Source organism: Sphaeramia orbicularis, chromosome 7 (assembly GCF_902148855.1).
Source record: "Sphaeramia orbicularis chromosome 7, fSphaOr1.1, whole genome shotgun sequence".
NCBI classification, from domain to species: domain Eukaryota; kingdom Metazoa; phylum Chordata; class Actinopteri; order Kurtiformes; family Apogonidae; genus Sphaeramia; species Sphaeramia orbicularis.
In genome coordinates this window covers 38,951,519-38,967,742 of record NC_043963.1, presented here as the reverse complement: position 1 = coordinate 38,967,742, position 16,224 = coordinate 38,951,519, and the positions used below count along the sequence as shown (strand labels likewise).

Below are 16,224 nucleotides of genomic sequence, written 5' to 3'. Positions count from 1 at the left end.
GTATCTTAAATGGGAAGTGTGTGCAGGAGAAGGTGTTAAATCCGGGTTTGTCCCTCTGTATTTCAGAAATGTTTAGTGTCTGGAAGGATGTGATCAAATTACAAAGTCTGTGTTGTGGTGTCTCAGCCCTCACAAATCCCTTTTACAAGCTCTGTAGGTTCCCTCTAAGAAAATTTTACAAAACCAAAAGAGTTTCTATTCTTGAGTTATGGCACAGTTGGCATCCAGTAAGTGTATGTGTGAGAGTCAGCTCAGTTGATGTAAGTATAGGTTGGCTGCGTAGTACTATAATTAGGGCAGTCTTGACACTCAGCTATGCATGCAGGCCGACTGGTGCAGCTCTTTGAGACATAATCCAGACCCTCCAATATGAGGGTTAGACACACTGCGGGACACAAGCCACCAGTCAGATACTCCAGAGATATTCTGGGATGGCATTTTGAACTATTTTTCAGCGCAGCACTAAACCTTGAATTTTATTGACTTTTCCATTTTTCAATAAAAAAAAACAAACAAACAAATCTATACATTGTGACATTTGAGGATAGGTGGTAATTTTGCCTCCTGACATGCAGTCTGTATCTTCTTACTCAGTCTCATACTGGGCATTTTTGTGAATCATGTGTCATGACATGTGGTGGCTGCCTATAGATGGAGAACGATAATAAGGCCTGGGCTGTGGAGTCTGGTCAAACCATTCTGCTCCGTTTTAAGCACTTGATCAGAAAAGAACTGAAATGAAACTTTTCTAAACTCAGTGTGATGGATGGATGCACTTGCGGGAGGAAGAAAATGACTCACAGAGGCTGTTCCTACAAGCATTAAAATACTAGTCCTGTCGCAGCCTACATGTGATTTTCCCAAAGCCAGAGGAGGGATGCAGGAGTAGGTCATGGGCCCTTTTTTAATGGATAAAATATTAGGAAGTATATGTATTCATGGGCTTAATTCCAGTGATGGAATGTAACACAGTATATATAAGTACACATTTGACATATATTTTTACAAAACTATCTTGCTTTTTATACAATTGTGTAAATTTACTCTATTACACATCTGAGGGAAATATTTTTACACCACTATATTTATTTGACACAAGAGGTATTTGGGACTTTTTACATAATAATATTACATGATTTGATGTAGCACTATGCTACTAATTGTTAACGATAAAACAATAAAAATTCTAAATTACATGACCTTGAATGCAGAATGTGTACTTTTATTGCTGTTACATTTACTTTACTTTTTACATTTTGAATCTGGGGTTTTTACTCATATTTATACTGTGATTCTTACAATACTGAAGTACAGGATGTGACTAGTTTGACTTAATCTGTGTTTTCTTCACTGGTCTGTTCATCTCAGATGTGTGCAGCATTTTAACGCAGTAAAAAGAAGATGAGTTTGTAAAAAACACAGATGTTCATGAATTTTTGCAGTTTTGTGTCAAAGAAATACACATTTGCTGAAAAACTCTGCACTATATTCACATGCAGAGAAAAAAACTTCACTGTTCAAAATATGAATGACTATTTGTGTTATTCTTTCTTTCTTTATCTATTTTTATTACTTTTTTCCTTATTTTTGTGTGGTATATGGCAAAACACCAAATTTGACCATAAAATACACTATCTAATAATAAAAAACAGTTGACAAAAGATAGAAAATATGGCACCAAATTCTAAAAAAAGAAGGCAAAGAAGGTATGAAACCGCTGGTTTGTCTTTTAATCATTTCAACATAACACATGACAACTCAAAGATACACTGTACTGTACAATAAGTCAATAGTTCTGTTGTTGTGTTCATCATCTCTTTGGATCAACCAATATACAAGTCTGTCACTTTTACATTTCAGCAACTGATTGCATGTGAGATATGTAACAAAAAAAGCAAGACTTCTCACTTTTCTTTCTTTCTTCCTCCGAAGCACATCATTTATATAATTCTCCCTGTAGTTGATAAACTCCATGCTATATAAAATAGTGTAAGTGAATGCAAATATTCTTTTCTTTCACCTTTTTTTCACCTTTTAAATCCAGAGGTGGCTGTAATAGCAAGTGATAAAAATAAAATGGGCTATGTCACTAAACGAGATACACAAAGAGGTTGGAATGCAAGACTTACATTAAGCTAGAAATATATAAAACTACATGTGGATGTTGCCTGCATCAGACAGTACCCAGTTTTATTTTACTAAAAGCAAAGAAAAAAAAAAAAAAAACAGGAAAGAGGGAGAAGCGAAAGAGAGAGCGTCATTAAAATTAAAATCAGTTTTTCTCAGGCTTAAACTGAACAAATTCCCTTAAAATGTTTGTGTTCTGCACCTACTAGTAAAGAGGAAAAAGTGAGGATAAGTGCATCCCTAGTAGGCGCAGGCGAGGTAATGGAGCTACAGCCAAGGCAAGGAACAGAGCAACATGTCTGTCTGTCAGAGGTCGGGGGGGGGGGGGGGGGGGTTAGGTATTAGCTGTTTTTCAGATCAATGAGTGAAAACAGAGAACAGGAAGAAACATACATCAGTCCTGAAAACCTCCACCGGTGTGAGCTCTGAGAACCTGGAGCTGTCAGTGTTTAACAGACGTTCCCTCACATTAATGACGCCATGATTTGTGTCTGATATTCACTCACTGGAGAACAGGAAGTGTAATTCAACCAATGCTACCACATCAGCATGAAGTTGTTGTTCCCTTCAGCTGGATCAAAAACTTCAGTGCTTTAAGGTTTTAAGTGCTGTATTCCTGACTTCATCTTTGTCTGGTCGCATGGTGTACAAAAAAAAAAAAAAAAAAAAACTAAAAAGAAGAGAGAAAAAAAAGTAGAAAAAGCATCCTGCAGATGGGGCTCTGTAGCAACAGCATTTCTTTCAGTGGCAGCTTGTGGTCACGTTGTGGCTTTGACACTCTACTGACAGCCTTATTTCTTTCCGCCTCAGAATAACAGATATGTTGTTGCTGTTCAGCCTTAGCGCTTGGCTGTAGAGTTTTATTAGATAAACTTAGGAGGGAGAAGGCAAAGCTAGTTACCCGACTCCCACCACCACCAACAAAAAAGTTTTCAAGGAGGAGAAAGGGGGGCAGGGGGCTCATATGTAGAAGAATATTAGTGAAAAGTCTATCAAAAATACTGTTATTCTTGTGGAGAGAAAATACACAAAGGTTGATAAAATCTACACATCAAACTAATGGCACATACATATACAGGATCAATACAAAATTAAAAACATATGAACAAATAAGCTGAAAATTTAAAAGAAAAAAAAATACTCTTTTTTTAAAGGTTGAAAGTGCTAGAATTCAGATTAGCTCACAGAAACCCAGGGAGGACAAACTTAATACATGCCAAAAGCTTTTCTTTCTTTTGTTTCTTCTAAGGACTAAAATGTATATACTCATTTGTTACAAAAATATAAATGCTCAATTTGATTGCTACAAATTAGGCTTAAGCCTTACATCCTACCTTTTTCAAAGATCACAATAAAGATCAAATTTGACTCCTCTTGAAATTTTCTGAACATATCATTGAGAAAGGTGCCAACAGCAAATTTATTTACGATCAATAAAAAGTTTGATCGTGTTAAAGTAAAAAAATCGCTGAAACAGCCATCATTAAAATATTGATGACTTTCCAGGGGGAAGACTAATAAATCAAATTAGTTCAGAACTTGGATTATTAGAAGTTTATGGTGATAAACATTTTTACAAACAGTCAAACTGTTCTTTTTTTTTTCCACGTCACTGCTTGTTGATTCTGAATAACCTGGCTGCTTCTATCTGTCAGGGGTAAATACTACTCACACAGGAGGGCCGATCGTCACGGATTTAATATCTTACAGTATCAGAAAAAAAAAGGTATTTGAACAAGCAATTGTGCACAAATGTAGTTTCTTCTCCCCAGGTTTTGGTAAGAAAAATAAAACAAATAAAAATGAGGTGATGTGTTGTGTTGTTTTCGAGGTCCTGTTTTATACAAACAGAAAATAATATATCATATGACAACAAACAAAACAAATATATGACTATAAGCGACATCCCAGTTGTGCAGTCAGTCATGTGTCCCCCGGGCTTTGAATGTCAAAGCGCAGGAAGGTGACTGCGTTCTTCTGGATGTCGCATTATTTTCAGACCCTTTTCCTTTGACTCTAAAGAAGCAGCTGAGAGAGGATGAGGAGGATGAGGAGTACAGAGGGGAAGGGGCCGGGACGTGGGGGGGCCTGATGAACACTGTCGGTTCGGTTTGTGCATGTTTTCAGCTAACTGTCCATCCTGGGGAAAAAAATGAAATTGAAATGTTCTAGTGGTCTACAGTTGGTATCCATCAGCAACCGTAGCTAAAAGCAGCAACATGTAATTAATTTTTCATTTTTATTTTGTTTTTATGTGCTAAGTTTTTTTTTTCTTTTTGAGTTATTGTATTTTTTTCTTTTATTATTGAGGGTGGGGCTCACCTGCGGCACAACAACTGATAAAGGTGAGGTTCCTGAACGCACCACAGTCGTCAGGATATTAGTTGATTTAAATGACACAGATAAGAGCACCTATTTTATCTTGAGGTTTAGGTTAACTTTGGGCTCAAGTTTTTTCTTTTTTTTTTTTATAGGCTGGTGGTGAATGGTTATAAAGGATTTAAAATCCCAAACCACTGAGCTCAGAGTGAAATCAGCTAGGATTTCAGCACAGCAGCAGCGGTGTAAATACTCAACTGGATCAAGGATAAAACCTATAGAATCATAGGCCGTTCTTGTCAGCATTCATATGACACAATCTAAACTCATCTAGCTCAAATCCTAATTGATTATTAAGCCACTAACAGCCCTCTATAGATACTTTTCCATCCACAGTTTGGATTCTGCTATACTAACGTAAAGGTAAAGATTGGATATGACAGAGAAAGCTTAAGGGAAAGCTAATACTTCATCCATTGTTTGATCAAAAATGCAAGATACACACAAATGTAAACCTGCCATACATCAAAAACATCATCACTTAGTTTTATTACGTCTACCTAAAATACACTTTACTGAGATAAAAGCAATTATAATATTCATTTTTGAGATATTTCGTACACTGCAATAACATTCTTTAACACATTTTCCTCATCTGTCAATGTAATTCTTTTGTTCTTGCCATTCACATATGTCAGGGTTCATCATGACCACGATGATGCATCTTTTTTAAAAGACTGCCTAAGGATGTATTTTATTCCAAAACTATACTTTACATATATTTGGGCAGCAGAGAAAAAGCTGCAATATAGCATTATCATGGGAGCTTTGAAAGATAAGGAAGACAGCTGAAGAAAGGAGAGTCCTCACAAAGGGGTCCAGTCAGAGCTGGGTCTTTGGAGGGTCTCCCAGTGAGGAGAAAGTCTCTATCTCAGGCGATCGGCCTGTTCACGGCCTGTAGCCAAAACCTCTAGAAGTCATGAGGAAGGAGACAAAAGGTTTTCCTTGGGAGATTCCTAAAGGTGAAGTGCCTTCTGCTAAAAAAAAAGTGCTTCTCTTGAGGAAAAGTAAAAAGCCAGCATGATATTACATTTTAAATCAGATCACACACTTTCATATTTCTTTTTTTGTGGGCGACTCTTGTCAATCCTGATACAGACACAGACATGTCTTTTTTTTAATATAGTAAACTACTTTCATTGAAACTGATTTGACTCTAGGAGCCGCTGCATCAGTTAAAGTACACAAAAGGGACATTTAAAAAAAAAAAAAATTGTTTGTTTGAAGAGCACTTTTTAGAGGCAGGGGTCGCTTTTGTGGCTCTAGCCTAGCCATCTAGAGGAGGATTCATCTTCTTTTTTTATTTATTTTTTTTAATTAAGATTCAATAATTGCCTGCATCTCTTCAGTCCTTCAATGAACTCTCTCCTCACCCTACTAGTCATGAAAGTTTAGGTTATTAGAGTGGGTAGTTCAAAACTTAAGATGAGACACATTCTAGCATGTTCTTACATTTGGAAAAGAAAAATAAAGTAAAACAAAATATCCACTTCAAACTATATTTTTTCTGGGTCACAACAAAACAGATAATCTTCACTAAAAATTATCTTTGATTTTTTTTTTAACATTATTACTTTAGAAAGTATGCAGTACCACGCCTTTTGGCCTACTGATCCTGCCCTCTATACTACTATATAAGGGATGGAGGGGGCATAAAAGAGGAAGTAAATGGAAATAAAAAGGTTAATACATCATTATAACTATAGGATAGAAAAAAGCCCAAATAAAAGCTTCTTTAACTTCTTTTCTCACCTTTTCCTTTTTTTTTCTTTTCTTGCTCAAAGGAGTTTAACTTCCTCTAAGGCTCAACAAAAGCTTTTGTGCGCTTTTATTTAAGGCTTCTAAGTGTTCGTTTGTGTATTTATTTTATTATAATTCTCCAACTGTTTGACCGAGCCCTGAATAACCTCAGCCCAAAACCCCCATGCAGAGCTGAGGCTGCCGTGGAGGTCATCTTGGCTGGGCAGGGCTGGGCCGAGGGCTGGTACTCTCACTGGAAGGCCTGGTGGAAGCGAGGCAGTGTGGTGGTACTAAGGCTGGAGCTAAACACTGGTGGGAGGGGGTGCAAGGGTCCGAGGCCTAGACCCCCGCTGGAGCTCTGCTGCTCCTGAGGTTGAGGTTGCAAAGAGGTAAGAGGTGCCGTGGCGACGGCAGCTGCTGCCGCGGCGACTGCTGCAGCATGGGGCTCGGCAGCATGCAGAGATGAGGAAGAGGAGGAGGAAGAAGAGGAGGAGGAAGTTGCAGATGAGGTGTAGCCCATCACCAGCCCTCCTGTGCTCATGGGGGTGCTGTAGGGAGGCAGGTTGAGGGGTAAGAACCCCAGCAGGTGGGAGAAGTCCATGTTAGCAGCGCACAGAGACTCAGCGATCACCGCAGGGCTCTTGGACAGGAGGGGATCCCCACAAAGCTCATCCGCCAGGCCCGAAGTGGGCTCCAGTCCGTCCTTGGGGGGCGAGGCAGCAGCGTGGGGCTCTGCAGAGGGAACCGGGCCTGGCAAGCCACTCTGCAGATCCATGAGGAAGCTCTCCATCTCCACTTTCAAGGGCTTGTCCAGCAGGTATGAGGTAGATCCCAGCTGGTATTTGGGGGCTGGCTGGGGCTGGTGCTGCTGCTGGGGAGTTGGAGGCTGGTGATGTGGGGGCATCGGAGGGGAATGGTGGTGGTGGTGATGGTGGTGATGATGGTGGTGGTGATGGGAGTGTGGGTGAAGTGATCCGGGGGAATCCACATGACAACCCATGCCCATAGCTGCAGACAAGGAACTGGGCATTAGGGAAGGGTGTGGGTGACCCACACCAGAATTAGACATGGCCTGGATATGGTGGGGGTTGTACATGCCCATAGGAAAAGGGGCTCCACTGGGGAACGGTTTTCCCATTATAGGGTCTTTGTTGGGACCCATGCCACACATCATGGGACTAAGCTCCTCCTTCACAGAGCAAGGAGGTGACCCAGATGCTAATAGACCTAACATATCTGGAGGCTCTGTTTTGATCTTCAGCAGCTCCTGTGAGTGGCTCTTCTTTACGTGGCGTGTCAGGTGGTCCTTCCTGCCGAAGCGCTGGGCACAGTACTGGCACAGAAAGTCCTTCCTGCCCGTGTGGACTACCATGTGCCGCCTCACATCCTTCCTTGTGTAGAAGCGGCGGTCACAGTGGTCACATGGGTGTTTTTTCTCCTTGGCACCACCTGAGGATTTCCCCGAGTGGCTCTTGAGGTGCTCCAGCAGCACAGGTGTGCTCTCGTAGCTCTGCATGCACACTTTACAAGTGAGATCCCCTGCTGTGGCAGAGTGCATGGCCACATGGCGCTTATATCCCAGCTTGGTGTTGTAGTGCTTCCCACACTCCTCACACTTGAAGGCCTCCTTGTTGGGGTCATGGGTCTGCAGGTGGTTCTTAAGGTGGTCTTTACGGTGGAACATCTTCTCACAGAACGTGCACTGATGGGTCTTCTGTGGAGAGTGTGTGGCCATATGCCTGCAAACAAACACATGGAGGACAGACAAAAAGACACTATCAGTAAGAGCAGTGTTTTTATTATAATCTAAATGCACTGCACCTGTTACAGTGTGCCACAAATTCTAGTCAAACACCTTGGGACCCTACAGCAGATCTATGTACATGAGTCACCATAGTTTACAGGACATCAAATGACTTTTGGAACCCTTTACTATGATTGACCAAATGCCAGAAAATCCTACTGCAATAATTAAGGGTGGGTCAAAATATCAATACAGGACTACATCGCATTTATTCTTATTGTATACAATATGTTACTGATACATTAGTGCCACATTTCATACGTTTTTTTAATACCTATAGCATTCACAGCACATAGAAACAGCATATATATATATATATATATATATATATATATATATATATATATATATATATATAGATAGATAGATATAGATATATATATATATATGTGTATATATATATATATATATATATATATATATACACACATATACATACACACACACACACACACATATATATATATATATATATATATATATATATATATATATATATATATATATATATATATATATATATATATATAGTGTGTGTGTGTGTGTGTGAGTGCCACCAGGCTAAGTGGGTAATTTTCTGTACATTGCATCTGACCACAATGCAGTTAACAAGTACATGGTCTCTTTCTTTGTACAGATATTTCCGTCACTTACACAAACATCATGAAGCATCAGAAATGCTGCATTGTGATATTATTAGTGATATTATTATTGTTATACTATTGATAACACTCTAAGAAACTCTATGATTCACACTATTAATGAGAATATGGCATTGAGCAAAAACTAGCAATTCTTGTCTGAAGATCACCCTGTATTACTTTCTGAGATCATACATGAATGTCACATGGGTCCATGGTGGATTGTGCATTTCAGGGAAACTAAAGCTGATATGAAGTATACAGTGTGTGGTTAATTGGGAGTACCTGAAGAGTTTGTATTTGGAGCTGAAGGCCTTGGGACAGTGTGGCTGTGAGCAGTGGAAGGGTTTCTCTCCTGTGTGACTTAAGGCGTGAAGCCGGAGCTTTTCCTGTGAGGCGAACAGGGTACCGCACACCAAACACTCGTTCCCACTTCCTCTCCCTACCTCTTCTTCTTCCCTCTCCCTCTCTTTCCCCCTCTCTCGCTCTCTCTCTCTTTCTGTCCGTGGCAGCGGGGCTGCGCTCCCAAACAGCTTGGCGGCAGTCCGTCGTCCCTCTTCCTCCGGCGTCAGTGTGGTAATACGGTGTGAGGCATCGGCGGCAGCAGCTGCCATGGCAGCCTTAGTGTGCCGCTGCCATGAAAATTCACTGTTGTCTCCCCTGCCTTGCAGGCTCAATGTGGGAAGTTGAAGGGGTTTTGTTGAAAAAGAGGGTGACTGACAGCTTATAGGTGGGGCCAACTGTCCAGCATAAACATTGAAAATCTGTTGCAAGATGAAAGATGCATATTGTAAATGTACACTTTTTTGAACTGTCTGGTAACACTGAACAAATTTTACTTCTTCTTACCTGTTTGTTAAAATCCTCCTTGTCCTCCTTTTGCACTTTCCTTTTCTCACTCTCTCTTGCTGCTCTTCTCCTTCACTCTTTCTCCTCCTCACCCAGTCCCAACAGCTATGGTTGGCGGTGAGTGAGAAATACTGCTCTGCATTGTTACTGTCCTGCAGCAAAAGATCAAATATGAAAGAAGGTAAGTTGACAAATAGTGACTTTTTAACTTTTTAACAGAATAAATCAACATAGATTGCAACAGGCCTAAAAAAATGACCCTTCAAAAGCCAGTTTCCTTTGACCTCACTAGGGGGAGCTGAACGACAAGTCTGACTGACAAGACTAGATACACAAACCATTTTGTATTTTGGAAATGATAATTCTCAGTCACAACCTCTGTACAATACCTATTTGTATGAAAAGCATGTGAAGACTGAACATAATTATCCAGTCTAATCTTTCATCATGTGTCTTCAGATGACAGCACGGTGCACAAAGCCAGCTTTGTGTGTGTGTATGTGTGTACATGTATGTACTTGTTATGAAACTGGATAAGGCTCCTGTAATCCTTGGGAAAACACAGAAACACACACACAACCTCCAGGGTAGAGGGCTGTGGTGGGGGAGAGCAGTGTTTACGCCACAAAGTTGTCTCCTCAAACCAGTGCTACCTGTCACCCTGAATTCAACAGATTCCTCAAACAACAGCAACAACAGTGACAACGGTCACAAACTTTGAAAAATGCAGTGAAATGCAGGCTGGAATGCAGGTTTTGGAAGTTGTTTAGTTGCACAACATATTAACGTGTGTTTCCAAGAGACCAGCTGAACTCACTCTGTCATCTCTGCATTCCCTTATTTACCCTCAGTGACCTCTGTGACCCCTGCTAGCTAACATACCGGCTAAGTCCAAGGTTGAGCAGGCACAACACCGATCGCAGTGTCGTGTTCTGAGCTTCAGTCATGTGAATGAAGAGTCACTGCAAGCACGATAAACACATACAGTTATTTGTGACAAAACATGCATATACACACACATATGCACATACGTAAACTACACACTGCTCACAACTCAGCACATGTAATTGCATCCTTTCTGCATGTTAGGTCAATGAGTTAAACAAGACCGCAAATATCCTGAGTGGTTTATTATATTTCTAACATACACAGTTACACACTCAACTTTCCAAAGGTTGGTAGATGTGGCTAAAACGTGACAGGTTGTAAGTTGGTGTCATTTCTTTAATGCTCAGATCCTGAACACGTGTCTGTGGGGTCAAATATATCTACATGTGTGTTTGTTCTTATGATGTATGTGTTTACAGTGGTGGTTAAGAGGACCTGACAGCTGTAGCGTTGTGTGGTGGTCATCACCCAGCAGGGAGGGTACAGGGGGGTGACACCCGTCCTATTGACCACCCTCAGGGAGCCTGGCTCTATTGTACAGCCTACCCACATCGCACATTCCTGGCCTGAACCATGCCGTGTCGCCCTGCCCCTCTCCTCCGCACACAACAGCACATACAACGCACAGAGTTCTGGTCACGCCGAATGCAACATCATGTACACACCCTCCCCCAAGCCGGCATGCTCAAACACACTCACAAAAGCGCGCACACAGACAGGCACATACAGTACAATGAAGTGAATCCATACCGTCAAGGTACAGATAAAACAACAACTCCAGCATAAAGGACACGTCATGCAGAGCAGAAAGTTCGTACATGAATGACACCAGGACGGATAACAACAGTCAAAGTGGAAGATTCACATCCTTCTGTGGTTTATTGTTTGTCAGTGATCAGTCTGTGTCATGTGTCTGCAGTTACAATCAACTCAGTTTTACTACCATTATTATTATTATTATTATTATTATTATTATTATTATTATTATTATTATTATTATTATTATTAATGAATTAACTTTATTTCGAACATAAGTAGGAACAATATACAAAACTGAAAGAATGGCAAAGAAAAACCACAAATTTAAACTATTATTATTATTATTGTTGTTATTATTATTATAACTCTGTTGTACAGCATGAGCTCCAAATATTCACATGTTCACATCCTGGCTTCACAGTAAAAGAAGGGACACTTTATAATCAGTTAACATGATATAATAATATTACATTACCCATTAATTTAATTAGAGTTTCAAGAAACTTAAACTTTTTCTAAAAAATCTGGATACAAATACAGTTTTCAAGAGTTTTTTTGCTAATAAAGATTTTTAACTTTACTACTTCACAGTTTCTATTTTCTGTGAATATTTATTTCGGTTGTTTCTCTTCTCCAGTGACAAACAGCTGTGTAAACTACCATCTATGCATGCATGCCTTTAAACATACTCTTGCTTCAAAAACACCACCAAGGAAGCAGCATATCCTATTAGATTACAGGCTTCTACTTGTTTACTGGTCAAATGCAGACAATACACAACACTCACACTAGACTGCTCCATACTTGGACTACAAAATAGACCTAAAATGTTATACGTTTTTTTTTAGCTGTTTTTAAAACAAAAAAAAAAGTGTTTCTATTTATTGTTCTACTTTATTCTACAGTAATTGTATTTCTTTACTTTCATAAAAGAAAATGAAGAAAAATATTGGCTCTATGTGACTGTAAATAAGCATGCTCTCTGTTCAAATAATCTTATAATGTGTTAAATAGAAGTTCAGATAAGGACATTGAACATCAGTTAGAACTGGTACTGACATTATATAGATCTAGATCAAAGAACAGAGTGTGTCATAACCAGGGTTTCTGCACCAGCACCAACAGCACAACTTCAGCCATTTTCATACACTAATCACTCTTGCCCTTGCTGCAGAGTAACACAGTAATGAACACGACTGCAAGATGGAACTTCACTCCAAAATGGCAGATGCCCCTACGACAAACACTCCACACCACATACACATCGAACCTCCGCTTACTTCCCCTAATCAAAAACGCTGAAAGCAGAATTGAACTGCCACTTTCCAACCGCCCGGGTGTCTTTGGTTTCTGTCCTGGATGAAAGAGCTTCCACATTCCTTTCCTGAGGGGTCAGAGGTCAGCCTCTGCACTGCCTGCCTGCCCGCCCGCCACGGCTCCCGCATGCTGAGTGACTGGTATTAACCCCTTCACTGCCTGCTGCAGCCTTTCAAAGTAACATGTGAGAGAAATGTTTCAGGGGTAAAACGTTCACCGGACGCTTTGTGACGTTAGCAGTGGTACGCAGGGCCAAATCAGGCCCAAGCGGGACAGGCTAGAAAAGGCTAGAAGCTTAGGCTGTGCAACCATGATCCACACAGAAGGACCCCGGGGCTACAGAAGCTACCTGAGCAAACTATATGAACATACTAAATATAGAAAGTGAGTTCACTGTCCGGAGCTTAGGTGACAACAGCCGCACTCATGGGGTGAGGGGTGAGTGTGTGGTGGGGGTGTTCATGTTGCATAAACATATGAAAAAACACAGAAATTGATAGTTAATGGCACAAAAACAATACATATAATGCATGAACACCACAGTATGTCACATATGTTGTTTGTAACAGTCTAACAATGCCTCTAAAATCAAATACTTACAAAACGTAGATTCAAAGTTAAAATGAATATTTTTAACATGGTGCAAAGTTACAGCCTTGCATGCAACATGGTGCTTTTTTTTTGCATAACTAACGTAAAACTGACTAGAAAAAGGCTTTTTGTTGTCAAATCTAAAAATGTGCAAGACATTAAACAATATAAAGTAAAAAGTATTTTTTCTTATCAGTAGTACTGATCATGAAAGATGTGGAAAAAAATACATGTTGACAGATAAAAACACACGATGCATATTTTAAACAAACTTCACAATCACTCTAACTTTCTGAGCATCTGTACACGATCTAAACTGAACAAGGAAGTTTACAAAAGGAATAGCTACATAAGTCTTGGTAAATTCTCCATCTTGGTTGTAAAAGAGAGGGAACTAGCAAAGTCACACTGCAAGAGAAACAGATGGAAAAGGAGGGTTTAGTTCAGGATAGAAGCGAGGTAAACGAGAGAGCAATGAGGGATAAAGGGATGACGAAAAAGGGAGGGAAAACTGGAGTCATTTGCAGTAGTGGAGTCAGGGGTCTTTGCACCAGTCAAGTGACTCCAGAGAGCGAGGACTGAGGAGGGGGGGCATGGGTGGGGGCAAGGGGGAGGGAGGAGGGTCATGCTTTACTAACCACATTGACCAGGACTGGCAGCCAGGCAGGAGGATGAAGGCAGCATGGCCACCATCAGATCAATTCAATACAACCGTTTCACAAAAATAGAGCCTAGAAACTGCACTGAACTGAGATTAAACTGTGTTTGTATATCACAGCGACAGAACGTACACATACATGTGGACTACAGACACACATAATACAATAGTTTCCATAGTGATACTGATATTTATTTGATAAGGCTGCCAGTTTGAAGAGGATCCTAGTAAGGTCTGACATCTTAAGAAAGAGGGTTGTTGTTGAAACTTTGGAAAGTTAACCCTTTTTTACCTACGGGAGCATGTGTGTTCCCATTTGCAAATATATTTTTAGATCCTGGTAGAATTGCACATATCATACATATTTTCCTTTCCTCTAAATTGTAAATGTAAAAAAGATGCAAAAAATCCTTTCAAATCACAAATAAAAGATAAGATAAAATAAGATAAGATAAAATAAGAGAAGATATTCCTTTACTAGTCCTACAGCAGCAGGAGTGGAGTACAACAAAGCGCACAAGAGTAAAAAGAGCATTTAGTCAGCACAACAGATACACAAGAGGAAATATGGAAATATAACCGACAAATTACAAAAAAAACTATAAATATTATTTACATCTGTTGTGTACATGCTGAACATGCCACAAGTTGAATTGGGGAGATACTTATACGTACACCTACACATATCTACATACATAACTGAAAATAAAATACCTGTAAATAAAATCACTTTACTTGTGTTTTCATTTTTGGGGTTTATTGCACTTATTAGCTATTTATTTACTAAGTAAGGACTTACCAAAAAATGTTAACAAAATAAAATAAAATGGGATATAATGGTTTTATTTATGTATAGCACATTCAAATGTTTAAAAAAATAGACTTATTCTGTGGTAGTTTCATAAAGGGTTAACGGTAAGCCTATGTATGTACTCAAACAGACAATATACGGAAACATACACTTTCCCATTTTAAATAGTGCTTCTTGCCATCTGAATCTATGAGAAATCTGCTAGTGTCTCTGTGTTTTGCCACACACAACAATGGAAAATTCAAAGTACACGAGGTGCAGTGAATGCATCCCATTCCCACATCAAACTCCAACGGACAGCAGCTGGAACAGACACCTGAATGGAACACCAAAACACAGCGCAGATTTTCTTCTCTGCAACGCTAGAACAAACATTTAGCTGCCAGGGTGCCAAATTGTCTTCCATGATTTACTCTCTAAACACACAATCTGCCTGCACGTGGTGTTTAACGGGTGTCAGATTAGTTTCCTCTTAGTGACTGTGTCGTTGTTGTTAGATATATCCATACCGAGTAAATGGCATCATCCTTAATGACATAAATCTGACTGTCATCCTGTTTTGATGGGATTGCTCAGAAATAACTGTGCTGAAGTACAATTTTCAGGTACAAGTACTTTATCCAAGTACCATTTTATACTTCTACTCAACTGTATCTGGCATTTGTATGACAGTTTTAGTTTCCTCTCACAATACAGATCTGCTCTTCCTGTGAAAAACATGTATTACCAGTTGCTTGCGAATATTAATGATAAACTGAAAGATTAAATTGCCTCTGGGGATTGAGATGATTTTCAACCCAAACAAACTCTTTAAAAAAATCTACTTGGATTTACTACAAACTGTCTTGTCATGAAGCTGAAAACAGGCCTGCTGTTCTGAGCTCACAAGAAGTTGACTTTATAGAGATACATGGTTCTGACAGGACAGCGATGCTACAAACATATGATCTTATAGAATATGATGTTGTGGATGAAACTACTCAATGGTATGAAAAGAAGCTAAATGACAAATACAATATACACACTAATACTGAAGTAAAATGAATCATCCAAGTACATCCTATATAGCAAGTGGTGCCAGGCAAAACAAATCCTGCCCCTCACGCATATTGTAGCTTATCCAGCTGATGTCATCATGTCTATGCATGTGCTGATGTCTGCATATCAATTGCCTCTAAAAATGTGGCAAGTTTGAAGTAAATTGAAATAAAATTGATGTTTTTATAGATGTAGATGGGAGAAGAAAAAAGATTTTTAAAATTCATAAAAAATTTTAACTTTGACCTACGGTTCCAAAAATGCAATCAGATCTATTCTGGGTCACTGGCAATCTTTAAAGTCAATTTGGTATGAATTCAGCCATTAGTTTTGCTGCTACAGACATGTGAAATTTTGCCCATTATAAGTAAATGGGGAAAAAAAAGATTGTAAAAATTCATTTAAAAAATTTTTAACTTTGACCTACTGTTCCCAAAATGTAATGACATCTATTCTGGGTCACTGGCAATCTGAATCCATTTTGGGATGAATTCAACCAATAGTTTTGCTGCTAGAGTGTTAACAATCAAATAAAGAAACAAATAACCAAACCAAACCAAAAACAATACCCCTTGCCTCCCTTTCGGGGGCGGGGTAATAATAAAACACTGACAGGAACCAG

At 39.4% G+C, this 16,224-nt stretch overlaps 1 protein-coding gene across 1 annotated transcript in view; it reads right to left on the bottom strand.

The window, feature by feature from the left end:
- Positions 1-1,707: 1,707 nt before the first annotated feature.
- The window catches only part of plagl2 (pleiomorphic adenoma gene-like 2), a 42,838-nt gene continuing 28,321 nt past the window's right edge, over positions 1,708-16,224 (bottom strand). Inside the window, exons 2-4 of the mRNA XM_030139801.1 lie at positions 9,541-9,692; positions 8,977-9,455; positions 1,708-7,985 (exon numbers count right to left, since the gene is read on the bottom strand). Of these exons, the coding sequence (XP_029995661.1) occupies positions 6,497-7,985; positions 8,977-9,305 (1,818 nt within the window). The 5' untranslated portion in view covers positions 9,306-9,455; positions 9,541-9,692 and the 3' untranslated portion in view covers positions 1,708-6,496. The remainder of the gene's footprint in view (positions 7,986-8,976; positions 9,456-9,540; positions 9,693-16,224) is intronic.